The sequence below is a fragment of the Uloborus diversus genome, chromosome 5 (genome assembly GCF_026930045.1).
Source record: "Uloborus diversus isolate 005 chromosome 5, Udiv.v.3.1, whole genome shotgun sequence".
Classification (NCBI taxonomy): Eukaryota; Metazoa; Arthropoda; class Arachnida; order Araneae; family Uloboridae; genus Uloborus; species Uloborus diversus.
This window is the reverse complement of record NC_072735.1, coordinates 116,397,093-116,418,716: the sequence shown is the minus strand read 5'-3', so window position 1 is coordinate 116,418,716 and position 21,624 is coordinate 116,397,093. Positions and strand designations below refer to the sequence as shown.

Sequence of the window (21,624 nt, the reverse complement as noted above, 5' to 3'; positions counted from 1 at the left end):
GCAACCCATTTAGGCCTTTTAAATTAATATAAAGTCTAGTGTCTAAAAAACCTGCAGCGTACAAAATGATGACAAACATGCAGCAGAAGCAGTGATTTAAAAATTCATAAATCACTTATGGTACTTAGGGGATGAATTAGTAGCTTTGTCCGTATTGGATGAAGGAATTAACTTTGAAGATAGGAAAAGACTACTTCAAAAAATGCTTGCTGAATAGGAAGACGTGTCTGATGACTGTATAAAAAATTTCAAATAACAGTAGATGATTTGAAATACGTTCTTAGTAAAGATCTTCCTCTTTGTAGAATCAATTATAAGTCAATAAAACTGTTTGATGACTTACAAACACCAAAAGATGTTTTCCTATTTGATCCTGATTCATGGCAAAATGAAAGAAGCTATTTTAAGGGGAGAGATATCGTTAAAATGCTGAAAGTTGTGAATGATGCAACTGAAAGAGGAACACAATATTAATCAAAGAATTTCACAATCAATTTACAAAATATGAGTCAAAAAAGCAATTTAATATTTTAAAAACAGTCCAAGGCTATCGGGGAAAAAAAATGCACACGATTGAGATACATTTGGAGAAGCGTACGATTAAGGCAAAGTTTCTAAAGCACTATTTCATTCTTATTCAAAGTAAAATCGTTAGACGATATGAAGTAATTAAAAAGATTAATTTTATTGTAACCTCGCTGTAAAAATATTTTGCAAACATAGGAGAAACGATGTAGGGGGTCTGAAGTAAAAACTCGAAGATTTGTGGGAAAATTATCAAAGTTCAACGTCCTAGGGGCACGTGTTATTATTAACCGATTACTTTTTATTATAGTGTCACAAACTAGGGGGCGTCACTTGTTGAATTCCGAATTTTTTTTTCCCATATGAATAAGGACCATCCTAATATATATAAGGGTGGTCCTTATTTTTGAAGTTGCAGATGTTTTATGCGACGCCCCCTCAATTTGTTCCATTATACAAATAAATGATCCTTGCAAAATTTTAAGTCAATCCATGAATATTAACACGCGCCCCTAGGGCCCCCTTCTATGAGTTTCGAAGAAAAAATTGCGGATTTTCTCATTTTTATGTAAAAATATTCTTACGTTTTATATTTAAAATAATTTTGAACCTCAATAGGTGCTGCTACTTCCAGACCCACCATTCTCTCACTTTCATTCTGTAAAATTTAATATGTTACAAAGGGTACATGTACACCAATGGCCTTGGGTCAAGCGTACCGCTCTTCTGCACTAGTTCAAACCAAGCGGAAGGGGAACGTTTCTTCCCACCAAGATGGACATAAGGGATTCTATAGGCCATTAATGAATGGCCTAGGCCATTAATGAATGATCTTTGACAACAACATATTGCCTCCTCCAGGTTTTGGGGGTGTTGATTTGCAAAATTCCCTGTGTTTGTAATAGGTGAGGCAAATCGAGTCGCTAGGTTTCAATGCTATAAATATAAGTAATTCCAATTATATTTTAATTCGCTGTTCTTTAGCTATAAACATACCTAAATGCTCGTGCAATTTTCAGTTTTTAAAATATAACTTTCGAAAAATCCTCGATTACTCCTAACATAAAACTATACTGTGTTTTCCATAGCTAAAATATAAAATTTTAAAAAATATCCAGATCGGAACAATGTAGAAATCTATACTTTAAATTAATTTTCTTCTATTTCAGTACATAGTCCTTTATTATCATCAAATTCTTGCGATTCACAAGATTTAGAAACCGAAATGGGTATGTATCCTAACCTGTTGAACTTTTTTTTTCTACAGCTTGTCTACCACAATGCAAAAAAAGCTTGACAACTATTGATATCTGCTCGCCTTTCATCACTGTTAGACAAATGCCATATTAGGGATAAAGATATTGTTCATTTATTTACAGCCTATGTAGATGCAGTAAATTTAAATCCAAATGGCCTAGTGATCAATCGTACATTCTTTAAGAGAGCAAGACAAAAATCTTCGAGAGGTAAAATTAAATTTCATGAATTTAAATTTAGATTTTGTAGTTATTCACTGGGATACAAAGTTACATCCAGATGTAACTGGAAAAAAAAAAACGCCGACAGGATTACCGTAATACTCGTAGCTCCAGGTAATAATATTGAACAGCTACTCGGAATTTCTTAAATATATCTTCAGTTGTATATGATATCTTAGATGATAGTTTTTTATTGCTAATGTAGTGCTTGATACAACGACTTGTAATACCAACCGCGTAAATTGTGCATGCAATTTTTTAGAGCAAAAACTGAACGGTGATACATTAAATTTGGATTGCCATCATCATGCACTTGAAATCGTACTGCAGAGTGTGTCCTTAAAGAAATTCTTGCCTCTCTTAGTTCTAGATCAGATATTCAATTATTTAAAGGCTTCAAAATTTTGTGGAAAGATCTCCATCATTCAGAACTTATAACATTTCTATCAAGTACACATTTTACTTAAATTTTAAAAGACGAAGTTGATGACGTATTGTTTTTCATAAAAAGCGGAATTGAGAAAAATTACAGAGAATTCTCATAACTTGTAATAATATTTCCTGGTGAATTTCCTTCTGCAGGGATATGTTTTCGGCAACCTGGAACTTATCCCTGAGCCAGATGGATGTCAAAAGGATTTTTTGTCTGAAAATTTTTATATTTAGGAAACAATTTAAATTGACCTCACATGAAAAGGAAGCCCTTCAATGCTGTTTTACAAAGCTGTTTTACAATTAAATGCTGTATGAAGATATGGTTTTTCACAGCAACCCAATCGAGGCTTCTTTGAACAATACAGTATGTCTGAAAATCTAGCAGCGTACAAAATGACGACAAACGTGCAGCAGAAGCAGTGATTGGAAAATTCATAATTCACTTATGGTATTTAAGGTATAAACTAGTAGCTTTGTCCGTATTGAATGAAGAAATTAACTTTGAAGATAGGAAAAGACTAGTCCAAAAAATGCTTGTGATAAGGAAGACGTGTCTAATGACTGTTTTACAAATTTCAGATAACAGTAGATGATTTGGAATACTTTCTTAGTAAAGATCTTCCTCTTTATAGAATCAATTGCGAGTCAAAAAAAAACTGTTTGATAAGTTACAAATACTAAAAGAATTTTTCCTATTTAATCCTGATTAACGGCAAAATGAAGGAAGCTATTTAAAGGGAAGAGAGATCATTAAAATACTGAAAATTGTGAATGATACAAGTGAATAAGAAGCACAATATTAATCGAAGAATTTCACAGCTAATTTACCAAATATGAGTCACAAAAACAATTTATTTTACAGACCACCCAAAAGACTATCGGGAAAAAATACACACTATCGAGATACATTGAGAAAAGCGAACGATTAAGGAAAGTTTCTAAAGCATTATTTCATTCTTATTCAACGTAAAATCTTTAGATGATATAAAATAATGAAAAAGATTAATTTTAGTGCTACCTCACTGTAAAAATATTTTACAAACCTAGGAGAAACATGTACTGGGTTTGAAGTAAAAACTCAAAGATTTGTAGAAAATTAGTAAAAGTGTTAAAGTTCAACGGCCTAGGGGCACGTGTTATTATTGACCGATCGAGTGCAAATTTTGCACATGCTGCTTTTTATTATAATGTCACAAAACTAGGGGGCGTCACTTGTTGAATTCCAAAATATTTTTTTCCCCATATAAATAAGGACCACCCTAATATATATATATATATATATATATATATATATATATATATATATATATATATATATATATATATATATATATATATATATATATATATATATATATATATAAAATTGCTGTACATATCAAGACGGCAGCTATTTTTTAATTTATTCATCCTAATACACTGCTTTTCAGTCTAAAAAGATGGTGATCTTAGCGAAAATAGTTGCGAAGTTTTGTCAGATTTTCAGTTTTACTGCAATTTGGCTAAAGTTTAAATTAAATTATTTATAAATAAACTTACTTCCAAGTTTTATTTATTAATATTTACCTGATTATTGCTGTAATTTACATGGTTTTGATTTTTATTAAAAAGCTTCTTTAAAAAGTTCAAACGAGTTCAATGTACGGGTTAAAAAAAGATTCGAATCACTATAAAGAACGACATTGCCCTCACCTGTTTCACATTACCAAGGATAGTTTTACTTATTTCGTAAATACTCGAGGTGAAAAATAAATATTGCAATGCATGTTATAGATATACCATTAGACACATCGATTACTGTAAAAATATACAAGGAGGAGTTTATCGGGGAAAAAAGTGCATTAGAGGAATATTACACTACGAAACAGAAACATTCAGTCTTCAACGTAGAATATTTATGTTGAAAGCATATTTTATAGGATAAAAGTATGAAGTTTTTATGTGTCTGAGAACTTGTTTTCAACACACACCTTTTAGTTAATGTCCATTATCCAATGCGTGTATAAAACTCCTAAAAATCCTTTTAGGCAGTTAAATGTTTTATAACAAAAATAAAGAAGTACTCTTCTTTAATAGTTTATTTCTCGCTACAAAATTGTACAGATAACTCCATAAACTTACTTTTCTTAAATATAGTATAAAACATGCAAACTGAAAGTACTAATTATTTATTAACTATTCGAGTTTAAACTTATACATTTTGTAATTGACTAATTTTTAACCCTTGATCTAAAAATAAAATTCAAACGAGGAATAAATGTAGTTTGTTTGTTTCGTTTTTATTAATGTTAATTTCGCTCTATTTTTTTTTACGTAAAGACATTTTATCAAATTATAATTTTTTTTACAACAGGGCTATGTGCTTCTACGAGTATGATATATATAAATAATTTGATTGATTTTATCACAACAGTGATGTTGAACAATATAACAAAATTGCATGTATAATACAAATATTATAAATAAACTCCAAATTTTATATTACTCCAATATTTAAAAAAAGAATTTAAAAAAATACAGCTAATTTCTAAGTTTAATTCTATTGTAAAAAAATACAACTAGCATTAAACAGCTAAATTTTGAAAGAAAAAAGCAAAAAATAATACAACAGTAACGAAACAAGAACATGGGGCTCAAAATAAGTTATTTATCAACGGATTTGAAAAAAATAACACGTTTTTCAAAACTATAAACATGTTTTATTTATTAATTAATTTAATTTTCTTTTTACTTGTCGAGTAATACCTTCAGTGAAAACCCAATCACAATGGTTTCACTACTAAAATCAAAAAGTTATACCTATCTTAAATGTTTTAATCACTAAAAATAAAGTGCACATACGTAGAAAATAAAAATTTAGGAAAATAAACCGGAACTTATTAATAAATAACATTAGCAGAAGAAACAAACAAACAAACAAAACCATCTATTTTTACCGCAATGGGGTTGCTTACAAAATTTTGAAAGTTTTTTTTTTTTTTTTTGAAAGAGCATGCTTAAAAACATAGGATCTGACAATTTTTTAAATAATTTGTTTAAGTTTAATATTTAAAACAAAAATACTTTAATCGGCACGCTTTTAATGTTTATGCTTCTGTCAGATGACATCACAAATGATGGAATGCCATTCCGTGATGCCATTTACAGAGCAAAATATTTAATTCGCATCTTCACTCACGTGTATTGGCAACGATATGGTTGATAGCAAGCATAGAGCGCAATTTTAATTCGATGCTTGATTATCATAACTTGGAATCGCGGTAGAAAGATGCGGCGAAGTGCATCATTTGTGGCGTCATCAAGGCCATGCCTTGTTTGAAAAATCTTACATTTAAAAAGTATAATTAAGAAATAACTGTTAGGAAAATAAAAGTATTTTCTGGGTCGGCTTATTGTGTCGGCTTCGTAATAATAACATTACTGATTCATGCTCACACAAAACACACACACACACACAAAATATAATAATAATAAATAAAATAAATAACCACTGTATCATAATGAAGACTGCAGGTAAACTAATGGTATCGTCCGTATAATTTTCATACCGTAAAGTGGGACTACTTGAGCTTCTAGGGTCTACTTGAACCCATGAGAAAAAAGTGTTTAAAATCTGTCCTGGTCCTATAAAACTTAATGTATAGACTTAGAAAACTTTCTCCGTGACAGGTAGCAGTACCAAGTAGTGGCTAGATCTTGAAACAAAGTTTCTGCTATTCCCACCTTTTTCTGATTGAGGTTATGATTGCAAGTTGTCTAAACAGTTGTTTTCTGTGTCTGCAAATTTTCACTTGTAAAATCATGGAAACATCTGATATCATTTAGGTCAAGATAGTTTTACGTTTGCATTCTATTTCTTAATAAACTAACAGTGTTTTAAGGTTATAGCTAAATAACTAACACATTAACTACTATAAGTTAGTAAAAGTGCACTGGTTGCCTTAATGTGGGGCTACTTGAACCCAGCGTTTAAACAGCCACAAACCACATTTCATCTCTAAATTATTTCAAGTAAGGTTTGTAATCTTTTAAAATAAAGAGATTAGCTACTATTTACACCCATTTTTTGCAGATCTGGGGATGAAAAAGGTCCGAAAGTAAAAGAGAACCCCTTGAAGTAGGAAATAATGCGGATTATTAAGAGGAACAATTACATTTGTGTCCATATTCAACTAATTCCGGAGAAATGTCTTAGAGAGTGACATCAGCTCATTTTGATTTAAGTACCTGTATCAACTCTGAAAAGGAAATTAAAAGCTCGTTCAAAAACAAGTCTGGGATTTAGGAAGAGCAGGTATTATATCATATCTGAGAAAAATATCCACCCAAGCCATTAAATTAAGGGGTTTTCATTTTTTCGAATGTTTAAATAACGAGCATTTCAATTCGTTTTAGCTGTAGTTAGATTATGTTTCTATTTGAGAAATTATGTTTGCCTAAAAATATGTTTTTTATGTATACGTTGATTTTATATGTATTTATATATATAACTAGCTGTACCCGACGCGCGTTGCTACGCCAAAAAAAAAAAAAAAAACATCATTATACTGATTTTCATGACAATCGGTTGAACGGGGCAGAAGTTGCTACTCTGCAGTGCCACCTGGTCGCGAGTGGCTTCAATGAGTATATTGTGGAAAAATACATATATATAGCAATTTTCATAATAATCGGTCCAGGTATCAAGTGAAGCCGTGACTATATTCAAATTTTGTACTCACGCAGTTTGCAAGATCAATCAATCGCTAAAAATATCAAATAGAAAAAGTTTTAAATCCACCCCGTTGCATGAAAAGCCATAAAACAATAAAGAAAGAATTTATTTATTCAAACTCAAGAAAAATGGCAACAGCTAACTTCTTATCAATGAAATCTTTCCCGCGGATTAATTTCTGCAGCCGATAATTTTATTTATATTTATCCCATGGATTGTGACTTAAATTGGAATAAAAAAGGAACTATCGATCGGATTTGTTTCGAACTGGTATATAAACATTCCCAGTACCAAAAATAACAAACGGTGAAAGTTTCAGCCAAATCTGCCGGGTAGTTTTTGAGATCATGGATGACATACAGACAAACATTCATATATATATATATATATATATATATATATATATATATATATATATATATATATATATATATATATATATATATATATATATATATATATATATAGATACATATATATATATATATATATATATTTGCAATTTATATAAATAGTTTGCTCACTAGTACGTTTTGAGTTTCTTTTTTAAAATCATTGGTCCTTCTTGACACCACTACCTGTTTTACAACTTTTTTTAATGAATTTGTTGAGTGGGATCAAATAGCCCCATCGCAGGGTTACTTAAACCCAATTTTTAAAAATAGAAAAAATATATATAAAGAGTTAAAATTGCTGCTTAAAAAAATCTTAAGGTGGTAGCAGAAAGTCTGAAAAGTGGTGAAAACAAGGTTATCAGTTCCAAAGCATTCAGTGTAAAACTCGCAAACAGTATGAAATTTCGGGTCCAAGTAGCCTCACTTTACGGTATGTATATATTTTCCAAACCTCGAAAATTATTGTTATTACCTAGTCTAATGTTTCTTGTAATTTTCGTTATAAACAATACAAGTATAAAAAATGTGTATTTTTTTTTATTTTACTAAAATTATTATTATTATGATAATCATTATTATTATTGTTACTGAATCGAACAAAGAAAAATCAAATAAGTCTGAGTACTTGATAAATAGAGGCTAAACATTCAATCCTCTTTAATTAAAAAAAAGATGGAAGAATTCTTTGAATTTGTGTAAAGCGAACTTACATTTTACGTCAATGTTAACTTCCAGTTCGTGACTCGTTCCAACGTCATTGGAGGCGGAACAGCTGTAAACTCCCGAGTCGGACCTCTTGACAGTCAGGAATTCAATTTGATCCTTGAGAGCGTAGATGCTGGAGTAGCCGGACTTCTTCCAGATGACATTTGCCTGGGGGTTGGCATCTGCGACACATTTCACGGATACCATCTCGCCCTCTTCGATGTCTTTGGTAGGCTGGCCTTCGAGTCGAATCTCCGGCAAATCTGCAGTAAAGTTACACCAGTTTAAGATAATTAAAGAAACAAAAAGTAAGAATATATGGTTAAAAATTGAGTTCATTTCTGACGCATCAAATTTTTATAGTATTGATATTAGACAATAATAAATAAATTAAAAAAAGAAAATAAATGTATGGGCAATTCCACGGGTAACTGACTGCCATTTTATGAGTAAAACAGTGTACTTTACAACATCAACGCAAAATATACGTTTTGCAAACGATATGTTCTCCTGCATTATTGTGTTTTTTAAGCTGAATATAATTCTCAAAATACATTTTGGTTGATTTAAAAAATATATATTAAAAGCACGGTAACTGACATTTTAAAAAGTATCATGTCAGCCAGTTTTGATATCTTGCTTTTGATACAGTTCTTAAAATTATCCCAAATGTATTTTAAGAAATCAAGTATATCATCAAATTCAACTGAAAAAATACAAAACCCCAGGTGACAATATCTATTGCGCAACGTGTATTTTGCAAATAATGCTGCATAATACACACTGTTTTGCTCTAAAAATGTCAGTTACCCGTTGTATTGCCCATATATATCAATAAAGTAAACACTGTATTTATACTAGTGAAAAAAGCAGACCGTAACATTAAAACTCCAGAAAATGAACTTGATTGGCGACAAAAAAAAAAAAAAAGATCACGTGGTCACTATCTATTGTTGCTAAAAATGGAAAAAAAAATGAATTAAATACCACGCTTTGAAGAAAGTGAGATCAATAACAATCTTAACAGCTGAGTTAAAATCAGAAAAAATAAATAAACAGTTGACTTTAAAAATTAGGATGCTAAAATAATGTATTTGGATCATTCCAGATAAAATCAACAAATTTTCAGAAATTTTTGTGCTACACCATTTTTGATTTTGATGAAATTTGGTAGGTAATATGTATCGATATTCCGTACCCCTAAACTGTTATATTTTTTTCTTTGAGAAATTTTATTCCTGAGATATAGCTATTTTTTTGCTCCGCGGATGAGTAAAATTTGGCCTTTTTGATCTTTATTAAAAAAGCTCTAGTAAATTTATTTAAATTACTGAGAAGATCAGACACGTCTCATTTCAAAGATGAAAGAATGGACTTTTATCTACGCATAAAAGGAAAAGAAAGCCTAAGTTAAGCCTAATTAGATATTTTAAGTTGTCAAATCATGGTTAAAAAGTGTCGTTCTCGTCATTTTGAGCCTAAAAAAGTCGATGAGGGACTTTCAGTAGGAAGTTATTTTTTATCTTCTTGTAGTTATTTACGCATATTATATGAACAGAAAGAAATAGGTTGATACGAGTAGTCCTTCATGACGAAAAAATTGCTTAAACTTAAGAAAAAATTAAAAATGGGCTTTTTCACTCCCCAAAACCGGGATGTTTGTTCGGCGATAAAAATTTGAAAATGCTAGAGTAAGAAGCCGTTGAATTTCCCTTTAAAACGAAACAAAAACTGTCTTGTTTTTTTCAGGTGTAGTAGAGATATAAACCTTTGAATAAAGCATTTTTTTTGTAAAGAAAATATGTTTTGTAAATATAGTTGATAAAAATAGAAAGCTATTTGTTGTTTAAAATTATATTTTGCCAATATAGTTCAATGGAACATGGTTATATGGTATTTTTAAAGGCATTTATCCAGCCTACTTGACCTCTTTTAAGTAATGTGCAAAAGTTACTATTGTATTACTTTAAAGGCTTATATATCTCTAGTACGCCCTAAAAAAACAAGACAGTTTTTTTTTTTATTTTAAAGGGCAATGTAACGGCTTCTTACCCTAGCATTTTCAAATTTTTATGATCTACCCCACAGGTCGCTTTTGGGGAGTGAAAAAACTCATTTTTTCAACTTTTCTTAAGTTTAAGCAATTTTTTCATAATAAAAAACTGCCAGTATCGGTTTTTTTCTGTACTTCTAGTATGCACAATGAACTGCAACAGGAAAAAAAATAGTTTCCTACATTAAGTTTATCGTCGTTTTTTTAGGCTCGAAATGACGAAGACGGCCTAATAGAAAATTTTCCGTTGTCAAATCGTGATTGAAAAAGTGCCATTTTTGTCATTTCGATTTTTTTTTTAAATCGATTGCGGACTTACTTTAGGAAACAAATATTTTTTTTTGTTGCAGTTGATTATACAAACTCAAATTACAGAAAAAAAGGGCCGATACTGGCAGTTCTTTATTTTGCTTCAACTTAAAAAAAAAAAAAACGGGGTTTTTCACTCCCGAAAAGCGACTTGTGAGTTAGGTTATAAACATTTGAAAATGTTCGGGTAAGAAGTTGTTACATTGCCCTTTAAAATAAAACAAAACTGTTCTTTTTCTAGGGCGTAGAAGAAATATAAACTTTTAAAGTAATACACTAATAACTTTTGCACATTACTTAAAAAAGGTCAAGTAGACTGGATAAATACCTTTTAAAATACGATGTAACCATGTATCATTGATATATATTTGCAATATGTAATTTTAAACAACAAATAGCTTTTAATTTTATTAATTATATTTACAAAACATACTTTTTTAAGAAAAACAAATGCTTTATTTAACGGTTTATATCTCTTCTACACCTAAAAAAAAACCAAGACAGTTTTTGTTTCGTTTTAATAGGCAATGTAACGGTTTCTTACTCTAGCATTTTCAAATTTTTATCACCTTCCAAACATCCGTTGTTGGGGAGTGAAAAAGCCCATTTTTCATTTTTTTCTTAAGTTTAAACAATTTTTTTCGTCATGAAGGACTGCTCGTATCAACCTATTTTTTTCTGTGCTTCTAGTATGCATAGCTAACTACAAAATTAAAAAAAAAATAGCCTCCTACTAAAAGTTTCTCATTCACTTTTTTAGGCTCAAAGTGACGAAAACGACACATTTTAGACCATAATTTGACAACAGAAAATTTCTAATCAAGCTAACTTAAATCTTTTCTTTTTATGCACAAACAAAATTTCATTCTTTCACCTTTAAAATAAGACGTGTTTGATATTTCTACTAATTTAAATACATTTACAAGAGCTTTTTGAAAAAAGATCAAAAATATCAAATTTTACTTATCCGTGGAGCAAAAAAATAGCTATATAGCTACGTAGACACATTATATAGGAATTCAGCCGGATCTCGTGATATACCGTCACTCTTCGCGACTACGCAAAAGTGAGCTTATAAGCGGGGTGCCTTATAACCAATTCATATGCATTTGTTAATAAATAAACATGTATATATATAGCAAAATTCTTTGCAAAATCTAATATGTTCCAAATTATCAGTTTATTAGGTTGTTGCTTTCTAGCAAATGTCTTTGCCCGTTTATTTATGTCAAAGAGTTTGTCAAATCCTAACAAATACGGTGTTTTGTTAATTTTTAGGGCTTTTGACTACTAAATATGGCCTATAGAGGGGCCCTACAATCAATGCATGAAAATATAGCCTATATTACTTTTAATATTACCGAGATGCTGTACAATGAGCGGTTTTAATTAGGAACATTGTCATAATGATTATAATACGAGGGCAAGGTCATTAAATGAACCCATACGTCATTTGCGTTTTTGTAATGTAATTTGTAACTGAAAATTATTATATGATCCAGAAAATCGTAGCTTTATTACATATAAGTTTTATTAAAGAATTTAGAAACTATTTCTGTGCGAATTTCAAAGCAGTTTCCAATTTGTTTTTAAAGCCAGTTGTTTTTAAAGGTACAGTTGAGATAACATTTTGATACTAAATGGCAATTCCATTAGTATTACGGTTTTGCCAAGAAATTACCATATGATCTCTTTCATTTTGCATTTTTTATAAGCTGAAAAGGAAATCTCTTACTTTGCAAATAGCTTCTTGGATGAAAATGACTCTTTTAAGCACATCTACACATTAAAAAAAAAATTAATTATTGGTATTATCAAAGAAGAATTAATGGACGAATCCCGATACTACATTCCCTTGAATTTGAGACCAGTGAGTTAAATGTATTCTTCCACTCTGGAATTTGACTCCAGTATTACTTCTTTAGCTAACAAAACTGCATTTGTTCAAAACATGCTGTGTGTGTTTCGTGTTCTTTTTAAATAACTATAAAAATTATGTTATAGAGAAGTTAATTTAAAAACAATTAATTATGTAGTTAAATTATTTATCCCTTCGGGGGTGGAGCCCCCTGCCCCCTCCTAAAGACCGCTATTGGGTATAATAAATTGTGCTGTCGCGACCTTGTAAATGAATATGTCAAACCAGTGAACAAAACAAATCTAGGCAATAAAAATGTAAATGGTTTTGTGGCTTGTTCATATTCTGTGTGTGCCCTTATCATTTATTGTAAACGTTTTATTAAGTCTTTCATTTTATTTTTTTCTTTTAAAACTTTTTTTCACATTTCAATATTTTTTTTTGTTTATTTCTCCGTTATTTTCTTCTCTCTCCTTTTTAGAATTTGTAGAAGGCGGGTACTGTTGTAAATTCATCTAAGAAAAAAAAAAAAAAACTTGTGGAACTATATAGAAAATAAAAATAATAAGACGAAATTCGTATTTAGTCACTCGGGAGTGTTTATTCACTGTTTCTACTTCTCAACGATTCATGTCTCAAATTCTATAAAAATAAATATACAATTGTCAAACAAATCATAATGTCAGTCCTAAAAATATGAATGTAATATAACTTCAAAAGCACTACTTTACCACCGATGTGAAACAGTATCAGCATCTTACTAACCAAAAAACAAATCTGAAAACGAATCAAAAGCAATACACCAATGCAAAGTTATGTGTATATGTAGAAGACAAAAAACCAGCTGTCTTATTTTAAATGATGCAAAAGAGACTGCGGGGAACAATAAAAAGCGAATACAAAATAGCGGTGTATTTGGCAGCAAGCGTCATATGTGCAAGAAACAACATAGCGTATTTACTGTTTGATGTATAGATTTATAGATGCTGCACTGCAATAAAAAAGCAACATCAGAAAAAAAAATGAATGACTGTTATATCTAAAAAAGTTTTAAAAGAAAAACAGATATATCCATCGTTTGCAGTATTTTTGTTTAAAAATGGAATTTTTTAGCGACAAAAATGGCTGTTTGGAAATAAAAATGCATAATGAGATTATACGTCTTCGTTGAAGCGTTTGAAATGTAAGAAAAATATAAAGTTTTACAAGTCATGGAGTCTCCATATCCGCCAGAAAAACATCCGAAACGAAAAAATAGTGGGGAATAATTCATATCTGAATGTGACAAAACGTGGCAGATATGGTGAGGATTTACATATTATCGAAAATACCATGAAGGCAGGCAAAGAGTGTCTTGGAAACAAATTTTATTTTTGCTCTTTTAGTTTAAAGCGTATATTTTGTAATTTCAGGCTTTGCTGAGCATTTCAAATGTGTTGAGAAGAATATTTTTTTCATGGAAAAAGTAAGAAGGATAAATATTCGTATTAAAAAGCGTTTTCTGTCGGGGTCATAATTGGGGAGAATTCAGCACAAGTAGATTTAATTCTGTATGTTTATTCGTTGAAGATTCATCACTTAAAACTTTGAAAAATTTATTCTGTCTTTCCTGTTAATATTATAAGATACTTGTTATGAGATGAAACATTGTATAATTTCCAAACATTGTTTTTAAATTCAATTATATACGTAGGCTGTTCAACATGGTGAAGTGAAAAAACTTTTTTTTTTTTTTTTTTTCAAATTTTTATAAGCTAGTATGGGGAAAACGTGTTTATTTGTGCATAGTAAAATATCTGCAAAATCACAATATTTTCTGACATTTTTTTTTTTTTTTTTGATTTCCCTTGACCTAACTGAAAAATTGACATTTTGAGATTTTTAGCCAAAATGCTACATTAAGTGACTTTGTAGGGCACTTTTAACCGCCCTACAATTATTTTTCTCAATTTTTGTGCTGATGGTTATTAAAATTAACATTGTTAAATATTTCATTTTATTTTCAAAAGATGGCATTTGTTATTGTCGGAAAAATAAAAGGTTATTTTCCCACCTTTATCATTAGTTTTTCAGCAACCATCCGATGAGTATATTGGATATTAAAAGGCTAGTTTTATTTTATGGGTTTAATGGATTATCATGTATGATTTTGTAGCCAGATTCAGCCTGAATTTAGCACTGTTTATTATATTATTACACTAGAGTATTATTATATTGCAGTACGAAGTCATAAGTGTTTCGGTCTTATATTCGATTGGGAACAAACTATTTAAAGTGTAAATCAATTTCAGTTATTTATGATTTTTCGAAAATGTTTTTTTTTTCCGAAAGAGGTTTTCTACCGTATGAATAATAATATTAAGTATATATATTATTTATTAAATAATAAACATTACATTTATTATATAAATCAAATTGATGGCAGTTACAAGAGACCAAGTATCATGCGTAATATTTGGCACTCCTCGAAACCTTCCGGCCAATACTCTCCCAAATTACACCAATGTTATGGAAAAATATATGCAACTACGACAAGACCTAAAGACGGGGAATGGAAAATACTCATCATTTTTGGACATGTCTCACAAGCTTTGTTATGAAGTAGAAGAGATCTGGACAAAGGCCTCCCTTCCAACGGTAAGTCACGCGTACGCGATTGAAAAACTCAAATAATTCCATCACAAATACAGTACAATTCTAAAAGTTTACAAAGAAAAAAAAAGATTATCTCAACTACCAACGGAGAGTAACTAACTTTCGTAACAAAGCCAACAGCCTATTTGTTATCAGTAAATGTAAGTGCTTGGTCATAATTTCAAACCGCAAGTGCTCAAAAGAATTCAAAGTTCCAGCAAAGGAATGCATTTTTCTACAAGATCAAATGGGATTAAGAAAAATTATAATCGGATTAATCGGTAGTAGAGATAAGAAGGAGAATGGTAGTATAGAAAAAGTTAAACAAGAGAAAGTCATTCTCAGTTGAGTTATTTAACTAATTATCAAACAGAAAAAATCAATCCTATTTGCAGAAAGCGACAGTGTCAAAGATGAGTCCCACTCGTTGGACAGAATGACAGATGAGGCGTACATACCCGATGAAAAACCAATTGAGACTAAGGCAAAGGAAAATATAAAGCATAAGAAAATGACAATCTCTCTATCTGCACTTGCTAAAGCTTGCAATCGGATCGGAGTCTCGGATAGATCGGCTGCTATATTAGCAACTTCAGTTCTGCACGATGTTGTTCTCGTGGCCCCAATCGACAGATCTATAGTAATCGATCGAAGCAAGATCTACAGAGAACGAAGCAAAACTCGTAAGGTGAGCATGCAAAGTGATGATCAGATTGATCAAGCTCATTGTGACATAGAAGGACTATATTTTGATAATCGAAAGGATGGTTGGTTCTGTGGTACTTGCTGCCGTTGCCGACTTTGAGACAAGTAGTCGGAAACGGCAGCAAGTACCACAAAAAATCTCTTACCGAAGAACATTTATAAGTATCATCGCAAAGTTAGGTTCTTCTTACTTCCGCCACGGTACTCCGATATCAAATTCCAGCGAAGACATAGCTGAGGCAATAGTTTCTAGTTTCAATAGAGCAGAATGCGCAAATGGAGAATGTTAAAGTTATAGGGTGTGATTGCACAAATGTGAACACAGGCCACAGGCGTTATACGACGACTGGAAAAAACATAAAAGGCTAGTATAGGCTTTTGCAGCATTTTTTTCATGCGATGGATGGCAAAACTACAGGACCACGGTAGCTTTCTGATGATATCGGAAACCGGCTTGCTACTTGTATCAATCAGCCTGTTATTTCCTTCGAACCAATACAGTTAACCGAGGAACTGTCTAATGTGGAACCGAATTAGCTAGGTAAAGATAAGCACTAACTTCTAGAAATGTGTAATTGCATCATCAAAGTTTAATGTAGCCTTATAGCAAATCGAAACCCTGGTTGCTTAAATCACTGGCGATGTTTCACTACAGTCAATCGAATTCTTAGACTATATGTTTGTGACCTGGAACCGTCGCAATATTTGAAAATGCTTGTTAAATTCAACATTCGTGTGTATTCCCCATCATTGTTTGCCATAAAAGTCGACTGGTCAAGTGGTCATGTAAAGTTGAAGTAGGAAGCTTCACCAGATGCTTGTCAGGTCTCGATATCTCAGTCTAAAATATTAAAAAAAAAAAAAAAAAGGTTGACCCTGTCACTCATTTTAATGCCTTCTTTGCGCACCCAGAGAATATTCTCATAGCGATGATGACGGATCAGTGGTCCCACGTGCGTAAACTTGGTCTGTGACGGGTTATGAAAGCCAGAGCTTCTACAAACCCTAGCGGACCAATACGGAGTTTTAAAGTTCTTGAAAAGTTAAACTTCGACGCTTTCGAATGTTTTGACATGACTGATTGGGATGTATGCCATATCTCATCACCTCTCATAATTAAAGATATGACAGATACTGAATTCTGTGATCTCGTTACAACGGAGGTGACTCCAAACATCATCTTGCCCAAGTTTGAGACAGAAAGTGAATTTTTGCATTTCACTTTGTAAATACTTGTGATATTTTATTGTATTTAGTATTTTCGACATTTTATTGTACGTAAGGGTGGCCGAACTGAAAAAGAGTTTGAATGATATATTGTCATTTTTTTTACTTAATGTCACTCAATATTGTAAAATAAAAGGTTGTGAAGGGAGATAAAAATATTTTTCAAAATTCTTGATAGTTTTATACTCTGTTTTAGTGATCAAATGGCCCCTTTTTACATATCAAGCTATTTGAAATTAAAAAAAAAAATTTTGGCCATTTTCACTCCACCCTACTGTTTAATAAGACTAATTTTACTTCGAAACCACTCATCGGAGTGTTAATTGATTTGGCATGAAAAATGTCTGTTGTCTGTATAAACAAAAGCTACCGATAGTTGGCGAAAATAGATTCATGTTCCTGAGCATCACGTTATTGAATTGACGCCTACAAGACGCAGCCAGTTGTTAAAACGGAAGCGTCGTTGGTTATTATGGTAAGAGTTGGTAAGGTATGGTAAGTTATGCGATTAAAGTTTGTTTTCGCTTGCAAAAATCACAATGGGAGATCTCTGATATGATACCTGAAGTTTTCAACGATGAAGCAATGTTTAGAGTCAGTACTTTTTGCTAGCATAAAGCTTTCAGGGAAGGCTGGCAAAATAAGGAAGATATTGAACGTGAGGGACAACCTTCAACCTCCATACCTCCATCACAGAGACAATGATTAACACTGCTGCTATTATCATCAATGGGAACCACAGATAAATTTTACATCAGTGATATCTTATAGAAATCATTACGAGGCAAACATTTCGAAAGCAACAAAGCATGTCTAAACTCTGCGGAGGCGGTTTTGAATAAACTTAACGTTCACAAGTTTTTAAGAAGATGCATTTAGTCCCACATAATTTATTCTTAAAAAAAATCATGTAAATTCTGAAGATTAAAGTTGTTCTGTATTTTTTATAAATCTTGTCTTATTACTTATTGAACAGCACTCGTATTTTGTTCACGTAATATGTGTAAAAGCAGAAATCTTGCACATTTTGTAGGCTATTATAGGTAGTTAAAATAAATGAACACTTTAATGCAGTAACTGCAAATGTCTCATCTTCCATGCAACACAGAAGAAGCAATTTAATGATATTGTTTTTATTGTTCAGTGTTTTAAATAATAAATATTTTAATTTTTTTTCATTCCAAGTTCTTTTGTCTTTTTTTTCGATTACATTATGTTTGTGTTTTTTTTCTTTTCAACATTCAATGCCATTATTTTTTTGTATTGCATTGTATCGCTTTTAAATTTGAAAATATATTTCTAATTTGATAGACAGTTTGGTTTTGCATTGATTAAAAGAAAACTATTATATTAATTTGCTGTGAATGCTTACTATGCAATTAAACTTTAATTTCAATGGGTTAATTTGAAATATAAATAATCCGGTTTAGATTTGTTGGCAATACATCAAACACTACTCAATGTCGCTACATTTCCCTTCAAATATAAACATTAAAGCATCATTAAAAAAGATCATGATTGTATATTTCGGTGTGAAGTAAAAAAAACGTTTTACAATGTGAATGTAAAAATAACATTTAATAAGGGAACTCTTTTCAAAATAATTATGAACTTTATAGCAAAGTTATTAAAACGTTATTTAGAAAAATAAGACGTATGCATGTAAAAATGACGATAGCATGCAAAAATATTTGCAATTATCAGGTATGTGCTTTGACACTGATATTAATAAAACTAACAATAATATTACCATATCCAAAAGAACGCTTCACTTGTACTGCCGGAGGGTGGCATAAGGCATTAACTGCAAATTTTTGGTTTTTATACATTTTATTTTATTTAGTTTTTCTTTTTTTTACATTGGTAGTCATTTATTGTACATTGGCTTTATTGAACAAGTTAGCATACTTGGTTTCCGCTGAAAAAAAGAGTGAAAGAGACGTCAAGTTGCAACGTTTCCCAATTGTTAGTATTAAATCCAAAACGCGTTTCCTCGAATATCTCGAAAACTCATTTCTGCAGATACTGTTGTTTACCGGCCCACGGAAATACACTGCTATACACATTTGCAAAATATAATGCAACCGCGCAGACCAAATTTTACTAGAATTTAAACACGTGCATAAGACAAAGAATTGCAAATGTTAAAACACGGAGATATTTGCTTTGAACAAGTTCATTTGGGGTATGAATTTAAAATTCTGTGATGATTTCCGTGATTAAGGAGTTCAAAATTGGATTAAGTTAAATCTGCATAATACCGTTAAGTGAAAAAAGAACACAAAAGGGCAGTAAATAAAATCTTGGGATCAGTAAAGCAGTCTTTAGAAATAAAATCTAATAACGTCTTGAAAAAGAGAGAGAAATCACAAATAAGAAAATCGGATTATTGGTCCCCAAGGGCTACAGAATTTTGAGGAATTAAAGATGTACGGAAAAGGAAAATTGAATTGGATTTTAAATTAAAAGGAAAACAGTATTAAGAGAAGTAAAAGTAAAGATTTGGGTTTAACAATATTATTGAATGCGAAACTTTTACGTAATTTCATTCTTCAAAGGCTATAAAAAAATTAATCGTAAACATCTTTTAAAAGTATGAAATATTAAATTACGGTTTTCTATATTTGTGATTATGGAAATAAATACATTGCGTTTACTATTGGACCAAAAATTTTTAAAGAAATTATTGTATTTGCACAAAACTGGATGCTTATTTCTCCTCATTTTGATGCTTTGGAAATTGAGCCCAGGAAGTAATAGTTATTTACTGAAATTTACAAAACTCTTTAAGTGAAACTTCCATTTTCAAATTCTGATTTCGGTTGAAAATGTTCAATCTTTATCTTTACTAATAATAAAGCTGAAAGTCTCTCTGTCCGGAGGGTCTCGTAACATGGGTACAAGCCAATTGGCGAGAAAATTCACCATACATTTGTAAATATACAGGCGAACCAAAAGACCTTTTAATTTTTCTATTACGGGCGAAGCCGTGCGGGTACCACTAGTACAAAATAAATGTTCAAACAGTAACAAAAGAGATAATAAGACGGCTTAAAGCAAATTAACCAACTTCTTTGGTGCTATATAGAAAAGAAAACCGAACAAAGCAAATATACAAAAAAAAAAAAAAAGATTTTTTTTTTGGAACAAACCTGTATTCTTACGTGCGCTTGATTATAACGAATAATTATCTCAGTCTCTTTTCACTCTTTATAAGCCAGTAAGCTGTATTCATATTTGATATGGATGCAATTACCATAGAAAGATACCGCGGATATACAGGGTGTTCCATTTAAACCTGCAAGACCTTTATTTTCACAACCATTAGTCCTAGATGTATAGTTCCAACAGCAAAAATGTTTAAAATCAGATGCAGAGTTAAGATACTGAAAGTTTGAAGTAAAAATAAGTCAAAAAATACAAAATTTAACTTTTTATATGGGACCCAGGTCCCCTGACTTATATTTATAATCTCCATTGAAAAATGATTCCAACACAAAACTTTTGAAATTAGTACGAGCAATATTCATCGAGATATGAAACGTAGCGTTTTGGGACCTACACCACTTTTCACTCGCCGTCAAAAACACCTTTTGGGGGAAGATACAGCGGTTAACAAGTGTTTAAAATTATATGTGTGCACAGAGTGTGGTTTTTCAAATTGTTCGTGGTTTTGTAGCCTGTTTTTGCGTATCACGGCAAAACATTTGCATTGAGTTTTGAATAGCAAGGAAAAACACAACTACCTTGTTTCTCTTACTTTGACGACCTGTCATTCTTCTGAAAGGGTGATAAGTCAATCTCATCTTATGCATGGTCCCTAAAAACTTTGAACTGGAATATCTTCTTGAGTTTGGTCGCACAAATGTCTAGTGTTTAGCGTCAAAAATAATTTTCAATGAAGATTATTTCTCTAAATATTAGGGGACCTAGGGCCCATAACAGAAGATAAATTTCGTATTTTATGACTCATTTTTATTTTTGCTTCAAACTTTCAATACCTTAACTCTGCATCTGATTTTGAACATTTTTGCATCAAGTATACATCTAGAATTAACGGTTGCGAAAATAAAGGTCTCGCAGGTTGAAAAGGAACACCCTGCATAAAAAACTGAAAGATGCTATTAGAAGGTCAAAAAAGAGAATATTTAAAAAAAAAAACTTACCCCTCATAAATGTACAGTTTCTACAATACATTATAAACATACGGTGTAGTGAATAAGTTATACAGACAACGTACATACCCCTCAACAAAGTCATCTGATGAATGTTTGCAAGCACTAAAGGCCCACGCAATTAAAAAGGCACATTTCTGGGAAAACGCTGAAATTATCCTCTTTTGTTAGTTAATTGATAAAATGAAGGAGAGCAAAATACTATTAAGAGAAGTCAAGTTTCTCTTTGTTCGGGGCAATTATAAATGCCCCACGGAACGAGGGAACTTTTCCAAACATCACTTTAAGGTCTCAAATTAAAATGGGAAATTAAGGGAATAAATGCTTTGGTGGTTGCAATGGTTGACAAAGATGAGCGAATTTATGAGAAATTGATGTGATGATAGAAAGGTCTTTGCAACTGAGGTAAGT

At 31.2% G+C, this 21,624-nt stretch overlaps 1 protein-coding gene across 1 annotated transcript in view; it reads right to left on the bottom strand.

The window, feature by feature from the left end:
• LOC129222845 (kin of IRRE-like protein 1) overlaps positions 1–21,624 on the bottom strand; it is a 554,018-nt gene that overhangs the window by 193,023 nt on the left and 339,371 nt on the right. Inside the window, exon 4 of the mRNA XM_054857396.1 lies at positions 8,258–8,515. Coding sequence (XP_054713371.1) covers positions 8,258–8,515 — 258 coding nt within the window. The remainder of the gene's footprint in view (positions 1–8,257; positions 8,516–21,624) is intronic.